The sequence below is a fragment of the Nesoenas mayeri genome, assembly GCF_963082525.1.
Source record: "Nesoenas mayeri genome assembly, chromosome: 5".
Taxonomy (NCBI): Eukaryota; Metazoa; Chordata; class Aves; order Columbiformes; family Columbidae; genus Nesoenas; species Nesoenas mayeri.
Genome location: NC_137548.1, coordinates 23,422,490 through 23,442,808, shown reverse-complemented (window position 1 = coordinate 23,442,808; position 20,319 = coordinate 23,422,490). Strand labels below are relative to the sequence as shown.

At 41.5% G+C, this 20,319-nt stretch overlaps 1 protein-coding gene across 4 annotated transcripts in view; it reads left to right on the top strand.

Annotated features, from left to right (window-relative positions):
- The window catches only part of NRXN3 (neurexin 3), a gene marked incomplete at both ends in the record, with an annotated part of 967,932 nt that overhangs the window by 205,624 nt on the left and 741,989 nt on the right, over positions 1-20,319 (top strand). For 3 of the 4 annotated variants that reach the window (XM_080345009.1, XM_080345010.1, XM_080345008.1), the window contains one exon: positions 19,634-19,750. In XM_080345009.1, coding sequence (XP_080201135.1) covers positions 19,649-19,750 — 102 coding nt within the window. Of the gene's footprint in view, positions 1-12,287; positions 12,611-17,805; positions 17,851-19,588; positions 19,751-20,319 lie in introns of those variants that run through there. The other variant, XM_080345007.1, reaches the window with a different exon arrangement.

Below are 20,319 nucleotides of genomic sequence, written 5' to 3'. Positions count from 1 at the left end.
ATTCAAATGCTATCATGCCCGTTCCCTTCCTTTGCTCTCAGTCTTTGCTGTGGGAGCTGAGTTTCTTTGCAGAGCTGGTTCTGGACCTCTTAGGCACAGTTTGCAGTCCAGGGGGTCGGAGCCTGCTCTGTGTTGGCGCCAACCCAAAGGGCATTGTCCAAAGATGCAGGTGGCTGCAAGCAGAGAGAGAACCTGTGACTCCAGAGCTCTTCCGTAGTATCTTTAGAGAAATGGTGTCAAACTCATTTTCACTGTATAAATGTAGGAGTAGTTACATTTACACAGTCCTAAAATTACATTCGGCCCTTTGAAGGCAACCACAAGGCTGATGTGGCCTTCAGTGAAAATGAGCTTGACACCCCTGCTTTAGAGATAGCAATTCTTCCTCCTGCTTTCGTGAAGAGCTTTGAAGCTCAGGAAAGTAATAGATTACTCAGATTTGACAAAAAGACAAACAATCATTGTATTGCCAAGTCTACTTGATCTCTTCTGAGCTTAAATTTGAGGACCTTTCAACAAGCATTTTCATTTAGACTCGAAGGGTAACATGTAAAAGAGCAGATAACAGAGGAGAGGGCATGATTCATGCTAGGCACTTGACGTTCTCTGGTGTGACATGATGCTTCCTTTGCTCTTAGTGGCGAGATGAAAGAACTTTTTGGGTAAGGTCAATGCTGTTCCACTATGCACAAAATTTGAGTTCAGCACTGACAGTTGAGTGCATCTCACTGTTGCTTTGGGTTCCTAGGCTAACATTGCTCTTCAAATCTCTTAAATATGATGAGAGATGTTGTCCTCCATTGATTCTTACCTACACAGTTACTGATGTTATTACTGTGATTCTCTGCTTCAAAGTTACAGATCAGGTAGATACAATAAGTGAGAATGAGGGGCCTGAGGAAACAATAAATGAGACAATTTCTGGAAAATCTAACATCACTTAGAATGGTTTAAAGCTAGTAAGTATTTGGGAAACTACTCTTTTTTACTCTGGGACTCCAGCTCAGCACTTAATCTTATTTATTATAACCTCTCCCTATGATTTTACAGTGATTTTTTTTTCCAACAGGAAAAATTCCTTTTCTTCTGAAAATTTATTCCCATAATTTCCTTGAAGTTAGAAGTAATATTCTTTTTATAAGGTTTTATCAATGCAATCAGTTCAGTCATCTCATTATGATATTAAGATGACTTAGTTGTTCTTACTTAACAGTTTATGGAGTATATATGCAGCATATTATATTGATCTCAAAGCTTCCACGTATCAGTATCACTGTTGGTGATGCTTAGAAGGTGCTTTGTGCATAGAAGAATATTTTAAACACTGTTTCTTATGCACCTAAATAATTAAACAATCTCTGTAAGACATTTCAAACAAATATTTGCTTTTGATTATTGGGAGCACAGAAGTGTGTGTGTGAGGGAGAGACCATGGGACCTTATGAGTGGGTTTGATTAGTGGTGTCACTGATTCAATCGGATGATAAGAAGAATTATAAGGCTAGAAAACCCACAACTATTTGGATGCATTGGTTTCCCTGCCCACAGGCTAGAAAGGAGGAATGCAACAAAAGGGTTTGGACAACTTAATTGAGGATACATTAAACTGCTGTTTAGCTATTACTGGAGTCTGTCACCATGTCTTTAAAATAACAGCCTGATTGTTACTAAACTCTCCTGCTTTGTTTTGATAACATGAATCCAGGTGAGCTGCTTTGACTGCTTCTGAGGGCTTTCATTAGCATTTCAGCATTCAGTCACTAGACAACTCTTTCGGAGGGTGTTGGAAATAATCCACCTTTTTTGTCCTTCAGAGGTGTTGGCTGATTTATTTTCCATGACATTCGATGTACAGTTTCTCCTCCCCTGACCTCTGAGGGAGCACCGGATACAAGTGAAAGTAACTCATGGAGCAGAAATCGTTTGTTGTTCTGTAATGTGCTTGAGGATTACAACTATTAAAGGTGACTCCCAGGACAACCCTTTTGCCCAGAACAGAATTACCTTCTAGCAGAGTTCATGGGTGTTTGCCCACACTGCGATTGTACCTCATCCTTCAGGAGGTGACGCCTTGATCTCTCACATCTCATTATCTAGAACAGCTTCTATTTCCCCCTTAGTTCACATGGTTCATATCTGGAATTTACTCTCTCCTGACTTCATTGTGACTAAGGTCAAAAGATTTCTTACAGTTCAGTTAGAATGTTAAAACTTTAGGTCTGTTGTTTATAGTATAAGAAACAGTATAGAAAGGAGAACTAACATATGTGTGCTGGCACTAACGTGTTTAAGCCTTATACATATGTGGCTACACAGTGAGACAGCAGGAATACCTGTTAATTTCAGCAGTACAGGAAGACTACTCCAAAATTTCTCCCAAGAAACACCAAGTTCAGCTGTGCTTGCTAGGATCATGGTCTTTGCCAGTCATCCCATCAGAAATAAATTAAATAGTTTCCTTGTGTTAAATGTCATGTTTCTGAAAGCAGAGCTGATGCCCAAGTGCAGTGCGTTCACAGCCGCTGCGCACCATGGCTCTGCTGTAGTGCTCTGCTATTTCCCACAGGCATCCTTGGGTGAGGAGGGCCCATTATTCAAGCAGGAGGACCAATCCCCATAGTGAGAACTTCTGCCTTTTTAACCTCCTTGCACTTAGGCCATCTGCATAGCTGTATATTATAGCACTGCGTTACATCCTTATTGCACTAACTTAATTATCGATCCATAATGGCTTTTGAGTACAAATGTGTTTTTCCTTCTGTGTTCTGGATTCATAGTGAATGTCACAGAGGCACCCCAAAAGTCAGTTTAGGTGGATGAAAGTTCCAAGAGACTTTATTGTAGCCAGAAGAATTTAACCAAGAAACCAACTTCATTAATCAACTTAACTAAATCAACTCCAAATTAATTAGCACTCCAACAACATAAAACACAGGTATGGATACCAGTTGAGGAAATTATTGTTGTACGACCACATAAGAATAATGAGAATCCACATCATACACATATAAAAAGAAAAAAAACAACAGAACTAGAGGCCTCCTTCACTGAAGGGTACCCAGAAAAGAATAATCACTTGTTGGGGATGGGCAAGGGCTCACTCAATGATATATCCAGAAGGAAAATCACTCACCAAAAGAGGAGGTGAGGTGTACTCAGTCCTAGGAAGTCTCCTTAGATTGTATTCCAGTCCGAGGGCTCTGTTCACAGACCCACTGCTCTGAGAAGACCCCTCAAAGGAAGTCTTCAATGGGGGCCCCATTTTATAGCCTGGTCAGATCTGGCTGTGGTCATTACCACATAGCCCAGAAGCTTCTCAGTTTCTCTGAACACCACCTTTGTTGAGGACTTCGTCTATCGACTGCAGGCCCCATCCCTCCTGCCCACCCCGAGCCAGGCTGGGGAGAAAAGCTGTTGCTCAGTTACTGCAGTTTCATAGCCTGGATCACAACGATATTGCTCTCTACCAGCCACCTGAGAGGAGGTTGTAGCATGGAGGGTGTTGGGCTCTTCTCCCAAGTAGCAAGTGATAGGATGAGAGGAAATGGCCTCAGGTTGCACCAGGGAAAAAATTCTTTACAGAAGCAGTTATTAAGCATTGGAACAGGCTGCCGGGGGAAGTGGTTGAGTCACCATCCCTGGAGATGTTTAAAAGATGTGTAGACGAGGTTCTTAGGGACATGGTTTAGTGACAGAGTTACGTTAAGTTTGGACTCAATGATCTCGAGGGTCTCTTCCAACCAAAGTGATTCTATGACTCTATGAAGTCACTGTGATCTGGGGTCTGGGAGGATGTGACTGTCAGCACTTTGGCACCACTCTGGATGTGTACTGGGCACAGGCACAGCGCAGCACAAAGGTGCTAAAGAGCCATCAACTGCCCTACTGAAGAAGACTCCAGGTCTCATCAAGGGATATGCAACTGCCACAGCAAGGTTTCTTTTTTTTTTTTTTTTCTTCTATGGTGGATGATAGTCCTCTATTTTAGTAATAAGAGTACTGTGCTTAGTGGCCAACTTTGGAAGCAATTTTTTATCTTAAGTCAAGTTCTGTACCTGTATGATTTTCCTATGTTACAGATTTTCCTATGTTACATTGAATAGTACTGAGAAAAGCTTCCTGTAAATACAATTTTCCCTGTTGACTTCTGTTTCACAGAAGGTCAAGGGAGTACCTGGCTGTTCTGCTGCCTCCATCACTAACACACTCCACTTTGGCAGAGAAGCTTGATGCTTGACAGTATTAGACCATTCCTAGATTATCAAACAGCCACCAGCTCTTCTGTGCAAAGCCCAGCAAACCACTCAGATAAGGTAAATCCCACCAAACACTATAGTGGCTATCAATTCTGAAGCAGTTCAGAGGGTTTGCTTTTCTCACTGACAGAAGACATGCTCCAATATTGGCTGTAAACCAAACCCCAGTGAGACAGGAACTGCCTCCGAGTACATCTGTAATGTGGTGGGTCTTGACAGAAGGTGAGCAGGTGAGGCAGCAGGTGAGGTGAGGTGAGACTTTTGTTCTTAAGAGAACTACTTGAAGTTTTCTTCAAGAGTCGAAAGGAAAGTCACTCTCTATCTTATTTTTTTCTAAATATTTCCTAATTGTGTGTTAAGCCAGGAATCCTAACTGTGACATGAGGTGCTGCTTCTGTTGAGTATTAAACTTCCTGACATTGGGCAGAATCAATGCTTCTAGAATTTGCTGTTTTCGGCTTCACAGTCATTAAGTATCTATTTTTAGGCATTATCCAAAACTTTGGAGGCTCCTCTGCTCCCGGCTTTTTGCTGGGTTGACTTGGTGATGGGACTGGGAAAAAATAGGAGATTGTTTTTCCTCCACAAATGTATGAGAACCTATAGAGTGAGCCAAGGAGTGGGAGCTAGTAGCTCCTGAACTCAAATGTGTCCTTTAACATTTATTTTCTTGGTGGCCATGAGTAAATCCATTAAAAAGTTTGTGCATTTGTTTCCTCGTGCATAAATCAAACTGCCAAGGTTTCTCTAGCTTCTAGTGATGTGAATTCTGAATATTTGAGTCATCTTCTGTAGAAAGAGCTTTGACAGGAACACATAGCAACAGCTTTGCACATAAAAACTGAAGTTAAAATTACCATCTGGCTCTCCTGAATAGGCAGCATAGCCATATACAGTACAGAAAGAACCCCAGTCTCTGCACGTCCTGACAACCTGAGATTCAGCCGGCTCTGGGGTTTCTGCAGGGATGAGAAGAGCCAGGAACTTGGCTGAGGTAGTTGTTGGCCATGCTTTTGTTTCTGTTCTTCCTATCAGCCTGCAGTATGTGCCGATAGCTGATTTGGGGTTTTGAATGGGTGTAGATCTCAGACTTGCAAAATAGGCGTTGCAGTGGGGTGGTGATGTTAAGTGTTTAATGTGCTGGCTGTGCCTGTTAGTGATTGATCAGAAAAGCATAATGTACTCCCACTTCTTAAAGTGATGGAATAACTGTTGAAAGAAAAGGTCTGTGATGATCAGTTTGAAGATCCTGAGTTTCACTTCTACTCTGATTTCTGTGAGGCTCTGAATATGCCAAGGGAGTGGAGTTTATGGAAAATATGTCTGGGGAGTTTTGTACAGGTTTCAGATCTCTGCAAATTCCAGCTCTTGTAGAGAAGTTAGTTATATGAATGTGTTATGAAATAAATAAAGGGCTTAGATTAATACTAACAAGTGAAATGGAAGATCTAATTGCTTACATGTGCTAAGTAACCTACTTCAGATTCTGATTTTCAAAAATGTATCTAGTATTAACTGAATTAAAAATTAAGTTTGGCAAATAACATATAAATTAAGAGTTTTCAAACATATTCTAAATGCTGTTGTAAATAAGCTTTATTTTATGTAGCTGTATTGTCACATTTGAACAGCTAGATCATCACTTAAAGTTAATATCACTTATTTATACAGGGTTTTGAATCCCAGCAAAACCAGGGTTTGATCTATTGCTCCATGTAATATAAACCAAAGATTCCTGGTGGCTTTGAGTTGGGCCTTAAATTGAAGTTATTTTAGGTCAGTTGTGTTACAATACAGAGACTCCTTGGTACATTACCACTGTTCAAAGAATATAGAAGCCATAAATATCACTGTGCAATTTGTGGAACCCTCAGAAAAGTACAGCACGAGGGTTACGAACTAACAAATAACAAGTGTTTTGCCACCCTCCGATCTTCCAGATATCACCAGAGTGTGCCTGAAAGCATATGGAAATGCTGTGAGATCTGCACCTGCTTAGGGCTTTTTCCGTTCTAAATTGTACATTGTGGAGAGAATCTGTATCCTTTTTTCCCCTCCATGCTCTCTGGTGATTCTTGTGTGCTTTGTGGTCATAGTCATCACGCATGCCAGAGCATCCTGACAGGCAGGCCAGCATGGAAAGGCTGTGCTTGGGAAAAAAACCTTTCATGTGGCCTGACACAGGCTATTGTGTTGTAGCTTGGAGCAACACACAGTCAAGCTACTCAACTATTGGAGCCTAATCTGTGTACTAAAGCCTTTAACGAGGCAAATAAATCTGTCATCCGTGTGGCCACTAGTAAACTCTTTAGGAATTAGTGGTTTGGAGAATACAGTTTTAGAGAGTTTTTCACCTTGGGAGTTGTACTTACAAGACATGGGGTACACAGGCATGAATTTGGATTAGCCAGTGAATCCCAGAGAGATTTTAGTGTGTGGTGAATGTCCATCCAGAGCAGCCACAGAAGTAAGAAAAAAACCCCACCATAACAGCATAGGAAACAGAAAGAGGTGACCTTTTCCCAGGAACAGGAAGGATACAAAGATGGATCAGGTCCAGAATTCTATCTGTGACAAGGGTCAGCAGCAAATGACTGGAAGAAAAATGCAGATGATATATTTGCACGCAGGGGTAGGTCGATAGCACCTTATATTAAAACCAGTGTTATAAGTAAGAGTAAGATCTCTCTGAATTTTCTCTGCTCTGTTTTGATGAGTCTGCAGTGATTGGCTTAAATAACCATTTAGATTTCTAATCTACTCTTTGCCTTCTCCTTTATACTGAGTAAACCAGTGAGATTTTGTCTAAGTGGCCGAGAAAGTGTAAATAAGTGCTATTAATATGTATTGTACTGTGTGAACAGTCAGCCTCCTGCACCCCCATTCTCAAAGACATCAAATGTGTATTCAGTACTTCACATATCCATGGCTGTAGGAAAATGGCTCAGTCATAACGATCGTGTTTGACTCCTGCCCTCAGACACCATCTCTTTGATCAGAATTACCTGTGGAAACATAGAGCATGTGTCTGACTTGATTGTAGCATGTTCCCTTCTGATGGATCAGGAGTGACTAGGCAGCAGAATTATCATTGTAGAGAGCGTTGTTAAGTGCTCAGCTCTGACTTCTAGAACCGCAATCAATATCAGTCCTCTGTACTTAGGCTGGTTGAACACTGACACAAGCGTATGCACTCCTTGCTGGTAGTTAAATGTATTCTCTACATCAAGAAATGTATAGATAGTGAAGAGCTTTCTCTGAAGAACAGTCACAAGCAGATTGAAAGCTTATGAATAGGAATTACAGACGGAGGCAACAAAGGGAACCTGGTGGTTGCTGTTTACTACAGGCTGCCTGATCAAGGGGAGCCTGTTCATGAAGCCTTCTTACTCCAGCTACAGGAAGCATTGTGCTCACAGGCTCTCATCCTGCTAGGGGGTTTGAACCACCCCAACATCTGCTGGAAAAGTAACATGGCAAGCTGTAGGCAATCCAAGAGACTCCTGGAGTGCATCAAGGACAATTTCTTAAGCCGAGTAATAGACAGCCCTACCACATGGGATGCAATACTGGACCTGTTGGTCACAAACACCAGTGAGCTAATCAGTGATGTCAAGACTGGAGGCAGCCTGGGCTGCCATGATCATCCACTGGTGGAGTTCACAGTCCTGAGAGATACGGGACAGGTGAAGAATTTTAGAAAGCAAACTTCCAGCTGTTCAAGGAGTTAGTCAATAAGACCCCTTGGGAAACTGCCCTCAGTGACAAGGGAGCAGAACAGAGCTGGCAGATCTTTAAGGATGCTTTCCATAGAGTGCAAGAGGTCGTGATCCCCAGGTGTAAGAAACAGGGTAAGGAGGGCAAGAGATCAGCATGGCTGTGTTGAGACCTGCTGATCAAACTGAAGGGCAAGAAGGAAATGCACAGGTGGTGGAAGCAGGGGCAGGCATCCTGGGAGGAGTATAGGGACACTGCCCAGTTGTGCAGAAGTGGGGTCAGGAAGGCTAAGGAGCTGCTGGAGCTGAACTTGGCAAGGAATGCAAAGAATAACAAAAAGAGCTTCTACAGGTATGTCAACCAGAAAAGGAAGGTCAAAGGAAATGTGCCTCCCTAATGAGCAAGACTGGTAAACTGGTAACAACAGAGGAGGAGTAGGCTGAGGTACTCAACAACTTCTTTGCCTGAGTCTTCACTGGCAAGCTCTCTTCACACACCTCTTGAGTGGATGGACTTTGAGGCAGGGACTGGGGCAGCGAAGTCTCACCCACTGTAAGAGGAGAAGATCAGGTTCATGGCCACCTGAGGAACCTGAGCATACCTAAGTCTTTGGGACCTGATGAGATACATCCCAGAATTCTGAGAGAATTGGCTGATGTAGTTGCCAAACTATTATTTGTGATATTGGAGAAGTCATGGAAGTCAGGTAAAGTTCTCGGTGACCATAAAAACACACCCATTTTTAAAAAGGATAGAAAGGAAGACCCTGGGAATTACTGATCTGTCAGCCTCATTTCTGTGCCTGGGAAGACCATAGAACAGATCCTCCTAGAAGCTATGTGAAGGCACATGAAGGACAGGGAGGTGATTTGAGACAACCAGCATGGCTTCACTAAGGACAAGTCCTGCCTGACCACCCTAGTGGCCTTCTATGATGGACATCAGTGGACAAGGGAGATCTATGGATGTCATCTATGTGGACTTCTGTAAAGCCTTTGACATGGTGCCCCAAAACATCCTTGTCTCTAAATTAGAGAGATGTACATTTGATGGGTGGACTGTTTGGTGGGTGAAGAATTGGCTGGATGGTTGCATCCAGAAGGTAGTGGTCAATGGCTCAATGTCCAGATGGAGATCAGTGACAAGTGGTGTCTCTCAGGGGTCTGTATTGGGTCCAATACTGTTTAATGTCTTCATCAATCATATGGACAGTGGGAACAAGTGCACCCTCAGCAAGTTTGTAGATGACACCAAGCTGAGTGGTACAGTTGACACACCTGAGGGGCAGGATGCCATCCAGAGGCCAGGGACCTGGGCAGGCTTGAGAAGTGGGCTCATGTGAACCGCATAATGTTCAACAAGGCCAAGTGCAAGGTCCTGCACCTGGGTCAGGGCAATGCCAAACATGGACACAAGCTGGGTGATGAAGGTTGAGAGCAGCCCTGCAGAGGATTTGGGTTTACCGGTGGATGAAAACCTGAATATGACCCAGCAATGCAAAGTGTGTCCTCGGCCGCATAAAAAAAGGTGTGGCCAACAGGTTGAAGAAGGTGATTCTGCCCCTCTACTCTGCCCTGGTGACAACCCACCTGGAATGCTGTGTCCAGTTCTGAAGTCCTCAGCACAGAAAAGACGTGGACCTGTTGGAGCAGGTCCAGAGGAGGCCACAGAAATGATCAGAGGGATGGAACACCTACTCTGAGGACAGGCTGGGAGAGTTTGGGTTGTTCAGCCTGGAGAAGAGAAGACTCCGGAGAGACCGTATTGTGGCATTTCAGTCCTTAAAAGGGGCCTATAAGAAGGGAACAGGCTTTCTAGAAGGGCCTATTGGAATAGGACAAGAGCTAATGGTTTCAAACTGAAAGAGGGAAGATTCAGGCCAGATGTGAGGTATAAATTTTTAACAATGAGGGTGATGAGACACTGGAAAAGGTTGTCCAGAGAGGTGGCAGATGTCGCATCCCTGGAAATATTCAAGGTCGAGTTGGACAGTGCTCTGAGCAACCTGATCTAGTTGAAGATGACCCTCCTCATTGCAGGAGGGTTGGACTAGATGACTTTGAAGGTCCCTTCCAACCCAAACTATTCTAAGATTCAGAACAGAATCACAGAATGAAGTAATTTGGGACTTTCAGAGGATGTGTAGTCCAACCACTAGCTCAGAGCAAGTCCAGTTAGAGCAAGCAGCTCAGGGCTATGCACAGTCAATTTTTTAATATTTCTAAGTGTCGTGGTATCACAGACTCTCTAGGGCCTTCCCAGTGTTTGACCATCGTTAAGGTGAAACTTTTTTTTATAGAGTGAGAATTTGTTGAGTTCCAGCTGTGTTTGTTGCCTTTCATCCTTCTTCTACTCATCTCAAAGAAGAATTTGCCCCTGTCTTCTGTATGTTTTCCCATTAAGCAGTTGCAGAGAGCAATAATGTTTCCCATGAGCCCTCTCTCTCCTTGAGGCTGAACAAACCCATCTCTCCTAGCCTCTCCAGACACATCACCTTCTCAAGCACCTTGAGCACTGTGGTCACTCTTTGCTGGGCTTGCTCCAGTACGTTGAGGCCATTTTTGTAAGGAGGAGCTCAGTACTGGACAGAATACTCCAGATGTGATTTCACAAGTGTCCATTGGGGAAGAATGGCTTCCCTTGGCCTGCTGGCCACGTTCTTGTCAGCACAGCCCAGAATGCGGCTGCCCTTGCTGAACGGGCAGGCACTGCTGACTTGTGCTTGACTTGTCCACTGGGACCTCCAGGTCTTTTTCTGTAAAGGTGCTTGTGATCTGGTTGGCTCTCAATCTGTACTGTTATGTGAAGTAATTTGTCTTGCTGTTTGTTTGCAGGAGTATATAGACACACAGTAAGCTTACATAAGCACAAACACACATTACTGCTGCCTTCAAAGTGCACAGATTTTTGAATGAGTTCATTCTTGATACCCTCAATCGAGACTGAAAAAGTCTCTGCTCAAAGCAGATCTATCACTTGAGGATGATATATGTTAATTTTGCAACACTGTGCTATTTTGTCACTGTTTCATGCTGTGAGGGCACAGGTTTCACCATGTAGTTATTTTTCAAGAATAGCTACGACAACAAGTATTTTCATTTCAGTCTAGTACTAACAAATTCTGGCCAATCTGTGTTAGGATTACTAAATGATACAAAATGAAGCAGGAAAATGCTATTAAAGTCAATGGCAATCACACCAGCACTTGCCCTGTGCAGCAGATTGTAAGTAATGATAGCTCGACTGCTTGTACCATCTAGTTATTCACGCTCAGACTCACTTAGCAGCCAGCAGTCAGTGCTGTAGTACAGAGTGGGAGGATCTGTATAGACTCCACTGTAAATACAGTTTTCCCCAGATTGTACTGGTAGTAGTGACCTACAGAAAGCTCTCCTGCAAGCTTTGCTATAACTGTCCTGTATTTCTTCTGCTGGGCAAAGCCAAGGTACACAGGTGGCTCGAGTGGCACAAGCAAGGTATGCCAGCAGAGCTGGTTCTGCGTGGCTGTGGAAGCCCATGTGCTGGGATACAGACTTCCAGCTCCCACAAAGGATTTTTATGGTATTCAAATGCTGGCTCCAGTTGCTAACAAATGCGTCAGTGTCTATTGCTGTTGTCCATAAAAAGGATTTTTTCCTGACGGAGGAAAAGTTTCATGTCACATGCTATGAATAATCCCCCCATTTTTATTTGTGCTGTATGAAAAGGATATGCTTGTCTAGTACAGATTTTCTGGATATGGTGATCAGACAGGTAACAAAACGGTTATGTGCACTTTCCTCATGCTCTCAGACAAGGAAACTTTGATGCTTCATGTGGCCCTCTCGTCTGCTTGGTCTCATTCAGCTGCAAGAAAGGAGGGGGCAGCTCTGTCAGGATGTACTGGTGCCCGTTTTCCATTGTCTGGCGGATGAGTTAAGATCAGATCAGATGACATTAGCGATGAATCTAAATATTAATCTTTGGGAGACGTTGGGTTATGCTGTGAATACTAGAGTTTTCCACCATTCTCCCTGAAAAGGATGTGAAGTGTCTTATAGGAGTGTCTTTAAATATACTTTTTTCTTGGCTCTACTGCATACTTTTGAACAGTCCCTATGGTGACAGCACTGCAGTGAAACTGAAAACACAGCACTGAAATTCTTTGGTACCGAGGTCTCTGCCGTTAATTCTCTTGATGGCCCTGCTACCAAAGGATCTGTACAGTCATTAGTATGCCATGATCTACAGTTGTATAAAACACTAGCAGTGCTGTGGGACCGCTCAGAAATTTCATGACGATCTTGAATCTCTTTTTGGCTGAGTGCTGAGTAGTTCCGTTTCTCTTTTTTCCAGCGCGAGATGAGAACATGGCCACTTTCCGTGGTTCCGAATACCTTTGCTACGACCTGTCACAAAACCCCATTCAGAGCAGCAGCGATGAGATCACTCTCTCCTTCAAGACCTGGCAACGCAATGGGCTCATCCTGCACACCGGCAAGTCAGCTGATTATGTCAACCTGGCCCTGAAAGATGGTGCAGTCTCCTTGGTCATTAACCTGGGGTCTGGGGCCTTCGAGGCCATTGTGGAGCCAGTCAATGGCAAGTTCAATGACAACGCGTGGCACGACGTTAAGGTGACACGAAACCTGCGGCAGGTAATGGTGAAGGGGAGAAAATGCTGGGGAAATATTTTTCTGTTTTATTGGGACAGAAAGATGTGAGAGATTAATGGAGAAATGGAGGTGCTCAGTGGAATCGCTGGATATTCTCCACCTTTTCTGTATCTCGGTATCTGAAGGACAGTGAAAAAACATTAGTTGATGGGAATTTATCCCTGTTGCAATATTTTCATTTCCACTTTATTAATTTTCTGTGGTTTTTTTTCTTCCAGTTTGATTTAGTAATAAAAACTTGATATAACTTTACTTTCATCTCCCTTTCCATTTCTCTTTTTCTGTTCTCCCTTTTTTATTTTATTATTTCCTTAATTATGATTCAATCTTATCAGTAATATTCTTGTTGCATTTAATTACTGTGGGAACAGAGGCTTTTTCCAACAGCCAATGCTCTATACCTCTCTTCTTGTTCTTTCAGTTTTGTTAATTGGTTTAACCATTGCCATGATGTCATAATTCTAATTCTGAAAGACTTTTGTTTTCTCTTGTGTGTGTGTGGGGGGGTTTGTTGTTGTTGTTGTTGGGGTTTTTTTGTTGGTTTGGTTTTTTGGTGTGCGAGTGTGCAGGTATGCAGGCTGGTGGGTATGTGTGTAATTACTTTAAATTTATAGTTTTAGAATTAATTAGCTGGAGTCTTTCTGAGTCTTCTTTATTTTCCTTTCTTTTCTTCTTGTTGTTTTTTTCTCCCCCTTTTTTTTTCTATAATGAGATTCTATTTCCCTTTTTTTTGTCTCTGCCTATGAGACTCTTCTGTTGGCTGTGAGGATTGAAACAGTGGAAGAATCAAAAAAGCCAAGCAAACACAGATCAATCCAGCACCCTACAATCCAGCACCCACTTTGGAAAATTTTGTCTGGTTTTAGCACTTTAATTTTGCACATCTGTATGCTGCTTTTCTAAGCAAACAACTCTATCAGGTGACGTATTTGGTAGGAGGTTAGTCTTAAAATCCTGAAGCCTTCCTCATGAAATATAAATTCAGTCATAAATAGATAAGTTAAAATTAAATAACCTTACTCTGAAAGCTGGTGAATATATCAAGTCACTAAGGCACATTCACTGCATGATCAATGAGGCTTACACTGTGAACAGGAGCTATTTGGTGTCTTGCTGATTGGTAGAGGCAGCAGAAGTAGCTTGTAAACTGAGGTTTTAAAATCAGTTTGTGAAAACAGTATGATCTGTTCGGTTGTTCATTACTGTGAATATTAACAGAACCCTTAATAGTTTTATTTAAGTTTATACAACTTCATTTGCTGAGAAAACAGCTTTTGTGGTAACATTTTACAGCTAAGGTAAAAATATATTTGTGAGTATCAGATAATCAGTGCCAGGGACCAGAAACAGTCTCTAGTAGATGTCAGTGGATAATTTATCTGTTGTGGGGCTATCATCATGTGTTTCTTTTAAATATTTGGGTTTAGGAGTGAAGAGATTTGTCTCTCCCATGTGAATTCCTGTATTGCTACATACACAGGATATCATCAAACTTTCATGAGACTGCATAGTTCTTAGTTATGGCAACATGAGCTTGTTTTCTCTAGTCTATATGCAGATAAAAAATTAGTTTCTTATGCAGTGGATGACTCATAACGATCCTATTTTGTTCAGATATTCCCTTCAGTCCAGTAAGGAAGGGTCAGAATATGTGGCTTTATTGGATGCGTTTTTTAGTTTTTAGATGCTTTGAAAATGGCTGGTCGCTGAGTATTTCAGAATAGATAACTGGTCATTTTAGTTAACGATAGTTTCACCAGAAATCAATTTTCAATGGGAAAATGTGCCTGAAGCAAAATGCATCCTTACTTCGTGCCAGGGTTGGTTTGGATCTTGAAGATGCAGAAAATGAGGAAGGGTCACAGACAAAACTGTGGACAGGAAGTTCTCACTTTGTTTTCCAAATCTTTCAGCTTGTGATTTAAAAATTTATTTCCTGAGTCCATGGTTAAATGAAAATATGTCTGTGTCTCTTCGTCTTTGATTAGACCAGGACAGTGCTTTGGCTATTATTAGAAAGCAGGTGAGTCCCTTGCCAGTAAAGCAGCACAATAAATATTTAATCTTCCTATCTAATCACTACAGATTTTTTCATATGATAAATAAAAAATAAGTAGCAGAGGTGACTTGGGGTCCAGTTCTATAAATAAGCATGACAGAATACAGTTCAACCAATAAATATCAATAGGGCTGAATTTTTTTAAATCTTTTTTTCCCTGGATACTTTCATTTTAACTTCTGATCAAATTCAGTCTCAAAATTAAGACATTGACACAGAATCTAGAACTGCCCAGAAATTGGAACTGATGAGGCCTTGAGGAGAAGCAATCCTGCTAGTCCTGAAAGTTGTCATCCAAAAATTATTGGTAAGTTTGACCATGCTTTTCAATAAGGAGAAACCTCAAATGCTGCAGCCTCCCTGTCAGATCCCATGCATTCTTACTTTTAATTGACGTTACTGGGGACAAAGAAGTCTTAAAACCCTTCAATCTTCTGGACAAAGAGTTTGGAAAATATTGTAAACTTCAGTGACTGATAACTAAGTTATACGTGCTATGGGCATGTTTCAGGACACAGCTGAGAATGGTCAGTCTATATCTTGACCTTATAAATGCTTTAGTTCCCCAACAACAACAAGATAAAGATGCTATTCTAATAAAGCACAAGGTGAAGGATTATTTTTTTTCTCCATTCTGACAACAGCTTCCATCTGCTCCCATGGCCTGTGTGTGTGCATGAGAGTTTCTCGATCTGTGAGACACTTTAACATTTTTCAGACAGGCTATGTACCTGTGAAGTCCTTTGATATCTTCATATGTAAGACATAATAAAGGACAAATATTATTTGTTTATAACATTATACATTTTGTCCTTTATTGTGTCCAATATTATTTTGTATATCCTAAACAATTTTGTATGTAAGAAATTGTCTACATTGCATATTTTCTGACATAAATTCACCCGTAAATTTTCATCATAATGCAGGTCACTTGGAAGTCTTGTTTCCAGCTGTGCCCGTGTTTCCTCAAAAAATAACCCCCGAAAGCAAAAATCCCCGACATAAAACATTGCCTCTGAATACTGAGGCCTTATACGGAAATCAGTAGCCCCTGTGTAATTGGTTGAAAACATTGCAGTGAAGATAAATATATTTCCCATTAAAATTAACTTTAAAAGACAAATTAGAAATTCCAAGAAAATGATCCAAAGCTAAACCAATTCCAGGCATATGGGCCATCAGGAGCTTCAGGATGCCATCTAGTCTTTTCCTCTGCTCTTTTTTGAGTTGGAGAAGGGGGAGGAGGATTTGCATAATTTTTTAGCTGTTCCTGTAATTAGAGCAGAGCTTTAAATAGCTGGACTTCTGCCCAGTGCTTTTTGGAATTGTTAAATGTTTTGTAGCTAAGCTAGAAGAGTACTAAGTGCTGCTTGCTTTGTAGATCAAATGACTATCACAGCACTTAATCTCCTTAGAGACAAAGGAAGTGAACCCACAGATTCCCTTGAGTAGTGATTGTTAATGTCAAAGCAAATCTCCTTGTTTATTTATCTTATTATTTCAGTTAAAACTAAGCCCTATTTCTGCCTTGTGAGAAACCTTTACCAGAAATAGGATCACGACTGTATTTAACCATGGCTTTTGGAGCATGTTTGGGGCAGTGTGGTCTGATGGGAGAAGGAGGGGCAGGGAAGACTGAAGGTCAGGCTTCTCATGTCTGTCTTCATGTCTGCTGCTGACACTCCGCCTGGTTTTGAGCACGCTCTTCCCCTCTGTCCCACTTCCTTGTTTGTAAAAATGGATTTAGTAACAGCATATTGCTGAGAGTGAGACTTCCTTCATGGAGATTTCAGAGGAGTTTGCACTCTTTATACGCAAGTATCATTTATTATTCATTACCATAGACAGATAAAACAAACCTGGGATGTTATGTTCAGTGCCACGTGGTTTACACAAGTTTATTTCTTTAGTCAGTGCATAACTCAGAAATTCAAAAGCAGATAGTTTTTACATGAGGCAGCATAGATCTTGTTTGTCAAGTTCTTGCCAACTTCGGTCACACTGGAACAAGGACCTGGAGCCTCCATGAGCTCCATTTCCCTATTAACATTGAAGCTAGTCACCATGCAAAATCTGCTATAAACACCTTAAGTACCTCAGCTGCTAGAAAGCAAACAAGAGACAATGTGTAAGTTCAAACAGTTGGCATGTGCATGCCTTGGGAAGGACTAACAAAGCATCTCCAAAGCTCTGCTACACCCAAATAAGTGAACTGACTGATGAATTCTCCCAACTCCTCTATGATATAAATGTAGTATGACAGGAGAGACACTAAATCGTGTCAGTCTTCTGTCTCCAGCCTTGATGCAAGCAACATTATTCTTCCTACACAATTCCTTGAAACATTTCTCCCTGCAAGTAGGAGAGGTTCAACTCCTATACTCTCGAATGATTTAAGTGAGCTACAGGCAAAGAGCCAAACACAGGCGTTTTTCTGTTCTGTGCTTCTCCTGAAAGTCACAAACTTACCTGCTGTAAAGAAACCTGCAGACTGGGAAACTTGGAAGGAAGACTTGGAGTTGTGGACTCATCTTCATCTGCATCCTCCAGCCAAGGGAAATATTGTCCTGCTTGTGATACTCTGCAGCACTTGAGGGTAGTGAGGTTTGGAAGAGGAGCAGGACTGTAGAGATGATGGTGGGTGGAAGAAGGGAGGCATGGTTGGGTTTGCGCTGAAGGGATGACCTATGTATTGTGTGTATACATCTCTGAGGGTAAGGTTCTTGTTTGGGGGATGCACCTTGATAGGTATTTGAAGAGTAAGTATTGCACTGTTTTAACTTTGCTTCAGTACCGGATAAGGTATACAAGGGTTGAAATTAATGACTAATACCAGGGTGGGAAGACTAGGCAGCACCCTTCTTCTTTACAGTCTAGATGGCATGGTTCCCCATAAAGTCCTGGTCATATTGTCCTCTTTCTCACTTTGTGTGTGTTTCAGGCGCCCCACGCCTTTTTTTGAAAGACTAACACTAGACCATTCATGCAATGTGTCATTTTTTACTAACCAACTAATGTACTAACACCCTAACGACTCATCTTTGCTTTTAGTTATTTTAATTAACAATCGTTCTGTTCACGATTTTTTAATTTCCTTTCTTCCCCCTTTTCCGCAAAGCACTCAGGCATTGGACACGCTATGGTAAACAAACTACATTGTCTGGTAGATATCATTCTTATTGTCTCTTTTTTTGGGTTTGCCGTGTGTTACCTGCCTTTTCCTCCCCCTGCCCCCTCTTTTCCCCCCTCCTTTGTACTTCTTCCTTTAATTTAATTTCATTGAAAACACATTTTCTTTTTTTTCCCCCATCTTCTTTTTAATGGAAAAATGAACAACAAAAGCAACTAACACAACTCTTCTGGAAATGGGGTTTGGACATTTCTTTCATTGCTTTTTTTTTTTTACCTCCCTCTTTAGTTCTTTTCCATTCCAGTGATAAATGTTGGGGTTTTTTTTTCCCTTGCTTTTTGAGTTTAGCTTTCTCTCTTTCACTTTGGTCTTTGTTTCGTTTTTTCTCCCCCACCCCACCTTTTCTTTTTTTTTTTTTTTTTTTTTTTTAAACTCTGAAGGTTTCTAGATCAGAACCATTGCAGGGCCTCTAGTCTGTGGTGGTGAAGGCTCTCTTTTTATCTCATCCTTTTGTTGTGGCAACGGCTATTACAGGCAAACTGGCCGGAGTTGTCCTCTTTCTTCTGATTTTTCCCCACTTCCTTCCCTCCTCTTTCTCTCCTCCTCCTCCTCCTCCCTTTGCTCTCTCTCTCACTTTCTCTGACCTCTACCTGCCATGGCCAACAGGAGCTCAGCCAGTCGTTTGTTTCCGTACATACTCTGCATGGCATGTCCACGTCTGGTGACTCACCCCTCTCCTCCTGGCCTCCATCTCTTTTCCTCCATCTTCCCTTTAAACCACTAACAACACTCTAAGCAAAACACACCAAATTCACTTGCTTCTCTCCCTCCCTCTCCTTCTGCCCCCCTTCACCCTCCATATGTTTGGGGTTAGAGTTTTTGGGGACGTTTCTGTTTGGTTTTGAGTTTGGTATTTTTATTTTTGATTGCATGCGAGTGTGAAATGTTATTTTCTCTCTCCTTCTCCCTCTGTCTCTCTTCTCTCTTTTTTCCTGTCCACTTTCTGGGCTCTGGATATATTGGCATGATGTGTCAAAGTGCAGAGTGTGCACGCTTTATGTTTTCTTCCTTTTTTTTCTCCTCTCTGCTTCTTTCACACTTGTTGGTGTGTGGTTGATTTATTTTGATTTATTTTATTTCCTATTTATATTCTGATTATGAGTTAATTTGTAATATATATATATATTTTATTTTTTTTTGTGGGTGGTGGGTGTGTGTCTCTCTAGGTACATGGCATGCACATCCATAGTGTATTGAAAGTGAGATCCCTTCCCCCCCTTCCTGAACGCATGATTGTCAGTGTGCCATGAGCAAAAGAAACATAAAAAAATAAAAAATACCAACTTCATCTTCATTAGTGTGTTTTTGTTTTTATTTTGTTTTGGTTTTTCTTTTACTAACAACCATAACTAACTAATCATTAAAATAAAGACTAATTAATCATAAAATCAGCTAATATGAGAAATCACTTTGAAGGACAGTTCCATTTTCTGGCCTGAGTAGATGGAAAGCATCTCAATGGGTAGACAGCTGGGTCAGCCTGACAGTGCTGATACACCAGAAAGGGAAAGAGCAGGTGCTGGAGAATTTCCATTGTGGGTGAAGCGGACCAGAAAATGGAGCTTGGCTGAACTAAAAAAAAAAAATCATACCAAATCTCAACAAAATCCTTAATAAAACTGACATAAAAATATAGAGGAGGTAACTTTTTCTGTTCAGGATTGTAAGGTCATTGCTGGGATTTTCTTTGTCCATTGTGTTCCTGGAACAGGTGACAATCTCTGTGGATGGCATCCTTACCACCACGGGCTACACGCAAGAGGACTACACCATGCTGGGCTCGGATGACTTCTTTTATGTGGGAGGGAGCCCCAGTACTGCTGATTTACCTGGCTCTCCAGTAAGCAACAACTTCATGGGCTGCCTCAAAGAGGTAACAATTTCAAATTAATTCTTGTTTCTATGCTTTAGGTTTCTCAAAGTCGTTGTTCATTCCTGCCTTTCATTACACACTCCGTGTCTTTTCCTGATGCTGCATTTTATACTGGTACCGCAACAGCTCTGTAAGAATAAACTTGTTCAGATAGACAGAAGGAGTCAGCTGCAAAACTCATGATCTTATGGTCAGAATGAGACTTGTAGTGCTTGGATTACAGAAAGCATATCCATGGTAGTGGGAGAGGTGCCTTCCGTAGTCATTTAGAAGGAAGCATTACAGTCTTCTAGGCACTGAGGCAGTAGCTATTACCAAGAAAAAAAAAAAAGTGAATGGCTTTGATTACTAAGCGGTGTTTTTAGGTGAAAAAATCATAATAAGAAACCTATTTAGGATATTTTTTTATGTTTTGGGTTTTACCTGGGCATATAGGCATTTGTCAGTTTATTAGGAAGATAAAGAAGAAGCCTAAACTGGAAAAATGAAAGTTGAGGGTAGCATAAAATATATGTATAATTTAGGTGAGAAAAATGTGGCAATAATGTGGTGTGTGGACTTGAAGCATA